This window comes from Bombus affinis, chromosome 8 (genome assembly GCF_024516045.1).
Source record: "Bombus affinis isolate iyBomAffi1 chromosome 8, iyBomAffi1.2, whole genome shotgun sequence".
NCBI classification, from domain to species: Eukaryota; Metazoa; Arthropoda; class Insecta; order Hymenoptera; family Apidae; genus Bombus; species Bombus affinis.
In genome coordinates, this window is record NC_066351.1 from 3,433,954 (window position 1) to 3,447,908 (window position 13,955).

Consider the following 13,955-nt stretch of genomic DNA (forward strand, 5'->3'; position numbering starts at 1 on the left):
GGAATACGACCGATCATTATTCACTTGCCAACGGTCCAAACAATGGCTATTAAGCAAGTCCTTTCGTTCAGACTGACTGGCCATTAAGTACAGAAACGAGCCATCCGGAGTGAAAAGCCATCAGAAGAACTTCCCGCGAGTAGGCAGCTCCGCGTCAATCGTCCTCAAGCTTTTTGGGTCAATCGACGCTGCTGACATGGACTTCCGACTTGTTCGTGAATGTTCTGTTGTTTGCTCATCAGGCTTTGCCATATTTAATCTTTCATGTCCTGCTGCGACTATCTTTCACAAAATTTATCTTTCTTTTATTCGATTTTCCTTTAAAAAAAAATCTTGTACTCTTTTTTCTGGAAAGAAAATTTGTTCAAACTTCGTAAAAATGTTGTGATACATAGAGCATTGTTTAACTTGGAGTTTCATCTATATATGTAATTTTTAATATCATATTGTGTCAATATTTAAATTGATAGATTTATTAATAGTAAATGAATGTATGTATTAATAGTAAATGTTAGTTCTGTACAACATGAAACGACATAAATAATGTTTATTTTAAAGTTTCTACTAATTATATGTATATTGTATCTATTGTATTGTAATTATATGTATATTGTATCTCACAAAAATTCTGCTTTGCATATGTGTTTTATTCTATCCAAAAGTATTCTGAAATATCAATACAGTATTTTAACTTTAACTGTTATTATTATCCAATTTTAACAGAAGTAATCATTTCAAATAAAAAAGAATTACACAATCACCAAACTAGCTTGAAAAATGCTTGGTAAAAAGTGACAAAATTTCATAAAATAGCAAGTAAACGAATAAATTTTTTCGTGTAAAATAATGCGAATTAATGCGTCTCAGATGTGAAATTGTTTGCAAAAATCGGTGAATGGTGGACCCGAGACAGTGTTTGTTCGCGGTTCAAATTAAATTGGTTGCTTCCGTCATTCGGTTGTTTTCATTCGTGCATTAAAAATACACGGTGATTTATTACGTAACGGCCAACAGTTTTCCAGGGCGAACCGGTTTCATAAAAGATCACAGAGAACATGACGTTCCGCGCAAAACAAATGTTCCGCTCCATTTGTCGCACGTGAAAAATATCAAAATTCGTCCCAAATATTCCCAATGAGCATGTTATAACGTTCGACTATCGATTTCGTACTCTGCAAATAACCTATTAAATATATATATACAGGAAATTGAGCTCAAAAATTTGTCTGGAATTTATGTACGTTAAATAATCGCTAATACTGTTATGTTAATGTGTTTATAGTTCATTAGTAAATTTATTAATACAATACAGTGGTTGTGATATGTAGAAATTGATTTTAATTTGTCTTATATTATAAAATAAATTATTCTAAAGTTAATGAACGAGAAAGGAATAATATTTATAATAATTAATTTATATTGCTGGATATTGGAAAGGGCTAATAATAATTGTTTCCGTAATTGTTTCCGTAATTGTTTCGTAATTTCACAAATTTTATTTAATTAAATGATTAAATGATAAAGAACGTTCGATATTGCTTTGCGTTGTAATGACGATAAATATTTGAAAGATGGAAATTGAGAGTTAAATGCTTTAATTGATCGAAGGATCACTTTATAATTAAAAGGATTCAAAATCCTTGATAAGGTTCCTTTTCTTTTGAATCCAGCTGAAGGACGAATTATTTAGTACAAATTATTTTATTATATATAATAATACGTATTTATCAATTGCAAATGATAATTAATTCACAAATTCTAAATTCATTTTCTCCTTTCTAATAGAATGATGACCTCCAAAATATAGCTTTGCTAAAAGTACCTCTATTATATCACAAAAAATCACATTTTAAAACCTTGAAGTAACACTACAATAATCACAAATATTCTGACATAAATTTAAAGTGACATAAACTTTTTTATTAAAAAGAACGTGCGTTAACATTATCGTAATAATTAACATATTCATAGGAGAACAATCAGACTTACCACACGTGTAGACAACTTTCAAATACGTTCTGCTTTCCGGACTGCAAGGCTCACCGAACGTCGAACTGTTTGCCACCACCGAGCAGCGACGTTTCCCATGGCACAAATTCATCACGGTTTCCGTCGCATACGATGCCATACAAGCTGTAACCAGGCAGAATTGATCTATTCAGTACGTTCGCTCGTAGCTTCATAGACGAGAAAAAAAGAGCTAGTTTCCCAGCTTACCAGAAATTGCGCGGATCGTTCGTCGAATGAAAACTGAATACCGGATTAAAGGTCGACTGTGACTACTTCAGAGCGCTTAATGGAAATGTCAACTTCATCAATGTACGGTTAATAATCTGATGCTTGACATGAATCCCGCATAACGCTTATATGAATATAAAGCACCATTTTATTCTCTTTTGTTCACTTTAAACCGGATTTCTCAATTGTTTTAGTTCTTTTTCAAATTGTTTCAGTTTTCTTTTTTTTTCAAATTATTTTAGTTCTTTTCCAAATTCTTTTTGTTTCGAGAGCATGCATCATGCGTGTCGTTTGTTTTTTTAGTAAACGAAAAGAAATCCTAAACCAAATCAGAAAAACAAACATTCATGCATCGATCATGAAATATCATCAAAAGGTTCCTAAAATTTTTCTAATCATTTTTGGAGAAATTAAGTTCGAATTTAGCTAACTTTCCCCTTTGAAATCTCGAAGTGTGTTAGAGTCGAAAGTCACTTCTGCATGTCACCGTCACGGTATGTATCTTTGTGAGAACGACATGATAGAGTAGGACGATGTGTCACATGGCCAAGAAACACGCAGATTGAAACGATATCGCGAATGACAGTATCGTAGATGATCATTCGGGAAACGACTATTACATGTAGTTCATTGTTAACGTTTGGGCGAAGCTGAAGAACAAGAAAGGAAATCTTTGAATTGGTCACGATATCCTGCCAACCGTAGGAGGAGTTCAATTGATTCGAGAATTTATTTGATAAGGAACGTTCATAGGGAGGTTCGTTTTGAATCTAGTCTAATCCTAGAAGCTTTAATAAAAGGCCTTGTCAGAGAAATATCATAGAATAGAAATTAAATTTCTAGTTACTGGAGTTTTAGTTATAAAGTTTCTTGTTTCGTTAAAGTATTAATTAATGTATTATGATTGTAATTTCTGATGATAAAAATGATAATTTCACCTATTTATTCTTAACGTTTAATGCACTCACTGATGATTATTAGGCTCTTATTATATAGATGACAGAAATGAAAGATTGATGATTCTACATTGAAATATGTTAAATTACGACTGGAGAATTAAATTGGCAATAATCAGAAACATTCGTAGAAGCATTCATAGACTAATGAGGTCACGAAGGGCCAAAATCAATGTATCAAATAAAAAAAAAAACTTTTACAGGGAGTGATCCGTAGCCAATGGCATTTCAGTGTTTTCGGAACTGTTATCCTCACGAGGATGCCGTCTGGACATCGTTACAAAGGGGTTGGTAGCGACCCGACCTCTGCTCCATTTTCTCGTAAAGTCCGCCACGAATTGCGGCACTTTGAATCGATTCGTCCGGCTATTGAATGTAAATGTGCAGTTTCATGGATCTTTATTTTAACGTCATGTTCCATGTAAAGTAACTTCATGAAAGGAAAGGACATCTGTTAAGAAACAGACAGATTTTTAGGAACTTAGAATTTTAAAAATATATCTACGTTTCTGCAAGAAATGTTAAATTCGGTAACTGTATTATATTTACGTTGATAACAGAAGAGTTTTTCAATACTTAATTCTAGTTTCTTGTTACAAAATATCAATATTTAAATATACGATCAGATTTTTTTAATTTTTTCGTTATTACAATTAAGATTAAATATACATATAGCTATGGTATAATATTTAATAGTTATATTATTTTTATGATTATTTTATTTATTTTTTGTATAAGTATATATTTGATCTGAAATTAGATGAAATTATCTTTATGTGAGAAAATTACATAACACTGTAAAACATAACATTTTGTCCTAACTATTGTTGAAACATTTAAATACGAGGTAAGATTAAAGAATAATATTTTCGTTAAGATAAAGGAAATTAGGGAATATTGGTATTGCTATAAAACTTATCAAAAACCAGAATTGCTCTTTGAGATTCACAAGCTGCTACTATATCGTATATCTTCTATGTTCTTACTTCAACAGCACGGTCATGAATGTTTACGCTCGCGTAAACTTTCGACTAACTTTCGAATATCTTTTTGGTCGTTATTTTCTTTGAGGGCTTTTATGATTCCGAGAACGATATTTAGTAGAATTATTAAGATGCTAACGTGTATCTAAGAGCGTTTTTAAATATTTTCCACAGCTAGAAGCTAGACGTTGATGATCAAAATTTCAGTTTTACACAAACTTTTTATAATTTATATGAAACAAATCTGAAGTTAGATTTCCTGGTATCAAGAAATCAAGAGTAATTAATTGATACTTCCATCTAGAAGAATATTGTTAAAGTTAGAATTACCAAACTAAACTTAAAATTAGAAAAGTTTTTAAAGTAATAATGAAGTATTTTTTATAGAAACCCATAATTATTATGTGCCACCTTACCATAGCTTAAATGTACTATTGTATTTTAACAAATTTTATTTCCGAATAGGCTACGTATGTATAGGAATGTTCAAACGAAAGGACACTTGATTTCATGAATAAAAAATAGAGAGGTAGATTTTTAGTATTTTATGCAATATAAAAAAAATATCCGGTGTGACCTAGTTGCTAGAATATCTGGCTCTCATAGTATATTAAATACAACAATAATATTTAGAATTTTATTTATAAAACGAACTTTTAGAACAATAAAAAAATCTACTCACTTTCTTCTTTCACGTCGTGGGGCTGAGGACACTGAAGGGATTCGTACTCCGTTCTGCCGAACGATGCGCTGAAAATGGCAACTCTTTGTCCAGGGTGGCAGACAAGATTGATGACGTCATTCTCGCAGGCAACTTTACTTCTGAACTCGTCTGGAACATAAAGGAACTTTTTAATAAATTCGCCGCTCCACTATTGCTTTTTATTGTCATATTCAACGTAATTACAAGTTCAAAATATGACAAAATATAATTTTGTTGTATGAGCATGACTGCTAATGTGATTAGAAAATTGCAATCTCCGAACTTTAAAATTTCTAGATTTTCGTATCTCAAGTTGACAAAATCTTTTTATTTATTTATTTATTTATTATTTTATTTATTTTATTTATTTATTTATTTATTTTTTTTTTGTTACACTTTGGTATTTTGTCACTAATCTCAGGTAGTAGAAACATTAATATTTTAATACCGTTTCATTCCAAAGAGTTTGTACTATTTCTCCTATTATATTTAGCTTTCAGGAAAGAACATGACATAACTTTATCGTTACACTTTTCGAAACATTTTTTGAAAAATGATGTTTGTTTTTTTTTAGTCATAAATATATAGTCAATGTTTATTGGAAAACTGTCTAACATTTTAAATGTATTCATATTTTTTTATTACCGTTCGAAATATTTTGCAAAGTTTATTTATACTATGCTATATCGTGAACAAATTCATAGCTATTTGAGTACTGACTCAAACGGCAACTAGTTTTATGACGTCGAAATCTAGTAAAATCTGGGAAATAAGATCTTTCTATCTATATCCATACAATGTGATAAAATACGTTCGTTTTTATATTTGTTACATTGATTTTCATCGGTTTATTAACATTCCAATAAAAATGTCTTCACTATTAAACAACAAACCATATCTAACTTTTATTTCAATATATTTCACTATATCACTCGATATAAAATACATTGAATAAAAATTTCTCCGTTATTAAAAAATAAACCATATTCAATTTTTGTTTTAATATGTGTGCTTTTCTGTACGATTCAATAAAAATTGACACTGTAATAAAAAAAATTCGTTTGCTCTGACACTCAAAATGTGTTAATTTCATTCTTGACTGATTTTACGAGCTCGCTATATCGTGGCCTGGTCTATACGTACCCGTTGACAATCGCATAAACAAGTCGAATGGAAACGGTTTTTGCCAGAGATACGGGTTTCGATAAAACCTGCTTCGTCTCGTTACAGTTCGTGGCATCTGCGAATTTCAACGAACCCAACCAGATCAGGTGCTCTACCATAGCACGTTTTTGTGGTTGCAATCATAGCGTACTCCGTAGCTTTGCAACCTTATTGGTGTAACGAACACCACATTCCCAGGATTTTCACTTGTTCTTACTTCTCGTGCATTTTCTTAAATTTTACGGATGATTACATAAGGGGTTCAATAGAGGAGCAATATAAATATCTAAATTTTTTTTAAGAGTTAGGTAAATTTAGAAAACGACGCACAAAATATTTGGATCATTAAGAACCCATAATGATCAAATTAGTAAATTGGAATGTAAAAAATTAATGCATAAAAAATGATGATTCGAAAAGCTATTTTTACATATTTCTTCCAGAATTTGTGATTATTTATGCCATCTCTTTCTGGTAAGCGAATGTACGAAAGTAAGTAAATTTTTAAATATTTACAAGATATTAAATGTTAATTACGGAAATATAAATTTGCAAATGCACGTCAACGTATCCTGATTCTGATCAATCATTTCAATTCAATGTCATAATATGTTAAAGAAAATTAACAAAAATTTACAGAATAACGAAATGAGCAAATATACAAATAACTAAATATAAATTTCAAATTCAGTTAGAAATTTGAAGTCTCTTGGATAGTAAACTAATTCTACGTTGATAATACTACTTTAAGATAATGCACTTCATCAATAGTAATCTGGCAAGTTAAGAATCAGATTGATCTGGTGATAATATTTATGGTATCGATTATCAAGAATGAAATTCTCACGGAAAGAAATCTCATCTTAATCATAAATTTTTGTCGACGAAAATACATCGCCAGTGAATCAATTTATAGGTATAATGTCTGGATAATTGGGATTCTAAGGTATTAATTTCAAATGTTATGCTATTGCTATTATACTGACAATGAGAAGTTTCTGGAAGCCATTCTATGGATTGCCAAATTAAATTCATTGGATATTGATTACGACAGAAATGATTATGTTTGTTATAATTAGATTATAATAACACAAGTTACAAATGATTTGTATTAATCTGATTTGCCAATTTTATATTTTACTTTGAAAATCATAAGTGTGATTGTCGTAATGAATAATAGTAGCTGACAGTATAAATTGTTCAGGACAAAATCGAACAACGGGCAATAAAAAAGATAAACTGCAGCCATAATCTGAAGATATGGTGCAGGTACTCGGCATGGATTTCGATAAATTGCGTAATTGAATCGTAAATAAAATGATTATCTTCGATATTCAAACCATGTACTTCGTTTTCCTACATGCAAAAAATTTATGACGAATTATGCATTCGAATGTTAACTACTTGTTACGTAGTCTATGTACAGCCTAATATTATTCATTTATGTGCGTGTACATAGTGTGTATGATAAAGATATTTATGAAAATATAATTTGGAGAAAATTCAAGAAATAATTAAAATTCTCTCGTATATAAAAGACAGTATCAAAATCTACGAAAGAAATTATATATTGTAGTTATTTACATTTTATGCGAGAAAAATTACATATCTTTATATTTTTTATACCATGTAATATAACAAAATTCATGGAATGGAACATAATGTGAAGTTATTTTCAAAAGGAATAGCTTTCCATGCTATAGATATTTGTATAAAATTCAAATAAAACTTTTTGCTAGAATTATTTTAAACCTTAAATCCCAACAAGAATAAAGAAACAACAATTTTCAATGAATAATCGAAACACCTAGTGTAACTCGGTGCATATTATAATTATCTGCTTGAAAGCGCGGTTTCTCCAGAATTCACGTTTAAAGTGACCTTTAAAAGTACGAATCTCTCGCGCGGGAAACGAACCGCTCTTTTAAAGTCGCCGAGTGCACTTACACGTCTAAGACAAAATGTCGTAACCCTACTTCATTGATCCGCCGATTTACGCCACCTCTTTCTCGCGGCTTTTCAAATTTTTCAAACTTTTGCGGTTACAGAAACGCCTCTTCTGGATTTCAAGAAAAATTACGAGAATGCGGGAGGAAAACGACCTCCGGTTCGTTTCCAACGATTCTTTATTGACGGAAGTGTATGTGAAACGAGCGTAAGAGGCAATTCGGAGAAGTTTCCCAGTGAATGTGGAATATTTGAAAGAAATATTTGGTTAACAGGAGGTGGAATACATTTGTGCGGAAAGAAGAAATAAGGGTGGAACTGTATATAAATTTTGTAAGGGTAAGAAGATTCTTGTTAAGGAGATATGATATTCAATCGTTCTTTCCTTTTTTATATTATAATATTTTATATTATAAAAAAAAGGATATCTTAGAAAAATGATATTAAATATATTCAGAAAAATTGAGAGTCTTTATATCTGATAATTTATGGCGATGCGGTTTTTAAACTATTTCCATTTTACGATTGCTGTACCATAACAAATTTCATCGCCACTGGAAATATTGTCTAAATATTTAAAAATTGACAGCAAATTTTGTTTACCAGTAATGAAACGTTTTTTAGTCAATACACAGGAAAGACTTAACAATTACACCATTAACCAAACAATTGAAGTCAAACTAAGAACTACAAACCGAACTATTTCCAAGCATCAAACTGATTTTCTGTTCTTAATGACGACTGGAAACTTGCAACAAATAGCCTCTTGGACAAGGAAAGGTTACAAAGTAACTTGTCAAGCATGTAACGAGGCTCGTCAAAGGACAAAGTTATACAATAGTTTGTAAAATAAGGTAAGAAGGCATCGGAACTCCCTTATCGAACTATCTTTCGAGCAAGATGTTCAGATTGAAGCTTTAATTGGCAAGTAAAAGACGAAAAAAAGGCGTCATACTATAGTTGCAAGACGTAATTCCTTCGAGTACTAGAAACGACAATAGACTTAGCACAAAGCATTTTTAGCAAGCAACTGCCTCTTCGATCGACTCAGTTTTGATGGCATCTAGAGTTTTCGTGTGTATTGTTACGAACATTTATAACTATGATTCTCTTTTCAAATTGCCAGAGATCACGTTAAACAAAATGGAGAATGTGCATTTTGTGTTTGAAGGGACGAGTCCAACGTAACTACTATTAATCTCGTTTTCAGTAAGGTTTTTGGCAAAATAAAGTTTGGACGTTTTCAGTAACGAATAAGCCCATTAAGCAGTGAAATAATACGTAAAAAATATTATCGTACAGTAACAAATTTGAAAATTCAAGGATATAAAAATCCGAAAATTTAGACTTGAAAATTTCTGAGCTTGACAATTTGAAAATAAAATGCTGTATTAAGCCTTAATTGAAAGATATGAAGATAGGGATGGATTTCTATATAAATTTCTATATAAATTTTGTAGAAATAAAAAAATTCTTGGAAAAAGACAATATAATTTCAATTGTATTTGGTTTGATATTTTATTTCTCTAATTATTATTAAAGAATATTATCCCCTGTTGTAAGTATTATCACTTATGGAACACTCTGTACAAGAATTAATTGTAACCTTTCAATCAGTTATTAAATGATTGTCACAAATGAAGCGTGTGTTAATTTGACAGATACAAATTCACTGGCATTAGCACGAAAGAAAATGAAAGAAAATATACACAATGCAAGCGGTAATTCAAACGTAATGAATTAAGCAGACGGATACACGTTACACGTGTCACATTGTGCGCCAAAACCAAGCGATGTCTCACGTGTCGGCCGCAAATCTATGCGACGACACACGTGCTACTTATTGCGTTATAACGTCATTAGCTAAACGTGCTTCATTTGACTAATTCATTTTTCTTTGTAATTGAGTCGAGGATGTTACGTAGTTTAAATACGCACAGCGGGGATTTGTTCAATAATTGATGAACCTCGGCTTCAGATTGGGTGCTTAGGATTGGATAATGTCCACCCAGATGAATATTTCAAGCGAGAAATTGGAGAATCATCCTTGGTTGCTCAATTCAGCAATAGTCAGAAACGTCTCGAAAAGTCTAACCAAGATAGACCAATACAGAAATATCATACTCACAATGGACGATGGGGCGGCGGCATCGGCGGAAAATAAAGAAGGAAGCCAGGTCTAGTCTAGACATAGAAAGACTGTTAGAAACTCTCCAAAAACACAATATTTATGATAAAGAAGAAACAAACTTCACCTTAAGACAATTTGATCGAACACAAAAAGCCACAGATTGGATATTAGAGTATGAAACGGAGTACGAGAAATTAGAAATCCAGAATGAGGAGAAGAGAATCAAGTGCTTGAAGATGTATTTGGAAAAAATAGCACTAGAATGGTATCAAACAAATACGTTGAAGAATAAAGAATACAACTGGGAAGATTGGAAAACTTCATTTCTTAAAGTTTTAGCAACAAGTGTTGGTCTACAGCACAATCGCCTGATTTCCAAAATATGACATGATATATTCTATACACAGGGAATGCATATAAATGATAGCGTCTAAATGTAATAATCTTTCAACCCTGGAAAATTCAGTGCTACTATTATATGTATTCTTCTATTATTTTTTCATTCTCCTTTTACACTTATATTGAGGCGAAATTATCAAATATTTTACATAAGATAAGTTATTCTATTAAATTGTATAGCAATAATTACATTTAATTAATATTTCAACATAATTTTAAAAATACTTACAGTAAAAGAAAAATATTTTATGTAAGTGAAACCAAAATACTATGAAATAGCGTATCTGTGAAATAAAAACTGTGTGAATAAAAAGACGACAAATTAATCCACTTGTGGTTTGAAGCTCCAAAATTAATCAGTATCGCACGTAATCAACGAAATATGTCTATTCGTAGATATTCTAGTAATTTACAAAACCTAGTGTAATATGTATATGTTTATATTGCTACAATTTTACTATCTTAAACTAAAAATAATTCATTGAAGTTCTGTTTTAACATCAAATTTAATTTAAGTAAATGAATTGCCGCATTGCTGGATACAAATTAATAAAGCTTCTTCCAGGAAACGGTGAGGTTGTTTGGAATTAAAAACCCTCATTCAGGTAAGAATTCAGGTAAGAACCTCTACATCCATTTAACACTTTGACAGATTTAAGAGACGCCGAAATTAAGTGCTAGCGAAAAGAAATACTCGTCGAATAAACTATCCAAGGGTCTATTAAATAAATTCAATCGATATCAGGATTGAACCTAAATCTTCCCCTGAACAAAGAAGAACAGAAGTTCCCAACGTTAAAAGAAGTTCTTAACGTTATTCCCTATGTCCTTCTCGATTTACGTCACTCAATAAATTGGCTTAGGGCCTCACTCTTGATTCAAGTCATGATTGAAATAGGATAAATGTCAATTATATTTACGATCCAATTTAATTTTAATTTTCTAAACAATAATTATTGTTTTTAGTATTGAGGGCTTTTTATCGACTTTTGTATTTGTTTACTTTGTCAAAAAAGCATATACAGAAAGTAAAATTTACGTATACAATTTTAATAAATATAAGCGGTAGAAACATCGTGATTGGCTAAATCAAATGGCTAAATCTTTCAAAATGTTTTCTTATTTTTGTAAATAATCGAGACATTGTATCAGTATATAAAATAAGAATTACCAGTGCCAATCGTAATTGATAACCTCAGCGATTCGTCAGAAGCGTATAACGCATATTCACAAAGAAATTGGAAATTATGCTTGTCAGAGTGTTTCGGTCAGCAACGCGAAGAAGGATATTTTATATTGGAGCTAGTGTTCATTGTTTTAATGGTTTTACTGTATAACTTGTTCCACGGAAAAAACGTGACTCTATGGAGAGAAAGAGAGACTAAGAGAACGAAAGAAGGAGATGAAAGAAAGAGTATAGACCATGGTATGGTACGCGTGTAGAATACGGTGCATTGTGTATATCGAAGTCATATTGACTCCGCGAAATCAATAATGACTGGTTGCCACTGGTGTGAACAGCTAGTATCGAAAGTTACCAGTGTAGAAATTGATTGTAAGCAATTTTATCAAAGGCAGAGAAAAAGTGGCAAACGAAAACTAATACTGTATTTTCAAATCATTGTTAGACACGTACCTATGTATTGCTATGACGTACCTATGTTACTTTCTGGAAGAATACAAATCAGAGAGTTGCGTAATAATTATTTGTCAATAAACATATAGCTATATTCATTCGTTGTTTTATTTCTACGTTGACTCTTAAAGTATGGAGTAATTTCAAGTAAAGTGATATAATAAAGAAACACCAAATAAAATCATATTTCCATTTCGATAAATATTACACTTTTGCAAAATTTCATTTGTATGAAAATTTGCTTCTTGTTATCTTTTTCTTGAAGTAAAAAGAATTATTTTGCTTCTTGTAATTTTTTGAGTAACGATGTAATAAAAGTGGAAACTTTATTGAAATGGCTTGTTGAGAATTGTATTAATGCACTTTCGTTGTTCGTGTTTCTTGAAGAAAACTGTGGTTGAAGAAAACTTGAAGTGTCACAGGAAATTTAAGTCCCTGACAAATTTTGTTTCAATCATTCTCTTTAATTGGAATATTGTTCAATGAAATCTAAGACAGTTAAACACACTCATCTTTAAGCACTCATTTTTCGTTTAACTACGACATTTCCTTCCTTAATTAAAAACTTCTTTCCAAGTTTCCTCGTTGTTACTTTAAATAACAAGAACATGAATTTTGAGCGTTGTCTTTCTTTTCCCATCAGAAGTTTTAATCTCCTTGTAAATTACAGTTTCGTGTGACACACATGGTATATTTTAAAACTCGAAAACGAAGTTTTAATTTTAGAAAAGAGCACTCTCTTCCTTATCTAAGTAATCTAATGTAAAAATTAATCGTTGACATACAAGTATAACAATTTTTAATAAAATGTAGGAAGTAATTCCTTAAATGTCATATACATATGTATACATTCACTATCTTGTTGCTTATTTTACTGTTTAGTTAAGTTTATTCGCTAAAGATTATTTTATTACAATCCAAAAAAGATTTATGCACCGATCTCTGGAAATATCTTTTACGTACATTTTGTAGTTACACTAAAAGCAAAGTCTGTGTATGTATATGTATGCACACAATAAAGCAACGGCGATGCAATGTTATATATAGATAACGATAACGAAGTAGGTCAAATATAACCACAAATTGAAGAAAACGTTTGAATGTAATTTCATTTCATCCCATTTCATCTTCGTATAAATAAATGGTATCTAACCAGAAACAATATTACTACTATAATGTATATCTAGTGGTTTCAATTCCAAACATTAGTATACTAATTCTACGGTAGACACAATCGATTCCTTATCAACAGGACGAAAAGAGAAACGCAGATATTAGATTATTTTTATTAAACTGATATCCTATCACAAAGACAAATTTTAGTTATAGAATATAGATAAATGTAAAAAATATTTGGACATTGTGGATACAAATCGATTTTACAAAACTAAAATGTCGAGTTTGAATCAAGCATTAATATTTTGTAGGATATCTCTTTCGTCAAGCAACATCTTCAAAACGTGTTGATACGTTGGAAATAATTTTTGTTGTAAATGAATGTCAATATACTGTCATTCTCGAGCATCATACTTCATGTTCTCAATTTAATTTGTCCTTGGTATCAAATCAATATAATGAAAAAAATAATCAATGGCGTTTACATTTATTGGAACGTGTCAAATTGACATATAGAAAAAATGATGGTTGACATTAGAATTGCTTTTACAATTATCAAAAACATGCAAGTGTTCTTGACAAAATTAAGGCTGTCAGTGACAAATAGGTACTCTTAACATGTCTGGTGTAACTAATTCACATATACACATAGTATATTTAAATACATATTGGAGATCAGTGT

The 13,955-nt window shown here is 30.8% G+C and overlaps 1 protein-coding gene across 6 annotated transcripts in view; it reads right to left on the reverse strand.

Moving 5' to 3' along the window:
- Nucleotides 1-13,955, reverse strand: part of LOC126919395 (protein eva-1) — a 322,945-nt gene that overhangs the window by 84,597 nt on the left and 224,393 nt on the right. For all 6 annotated transcript variants that reach the window (XM_050728591.1, XM_050728593.1, XM_050728589.1 and 3 more), the window contains 2 exons: nt 4,860-5,009; nt 1,990-2,133 (listed from right to left, as the gene is read on the reverse strand). In XM_050728591.1, the coding sequence (XP_050584548.1) occupies nt 1,990-2,133; nt 4,860-5,009 (294 nt within the window). The remainder of the gene's footprint in view (nt 1-1,989; nt 2,134-4,859; nt 5,010-13,955) is intronic.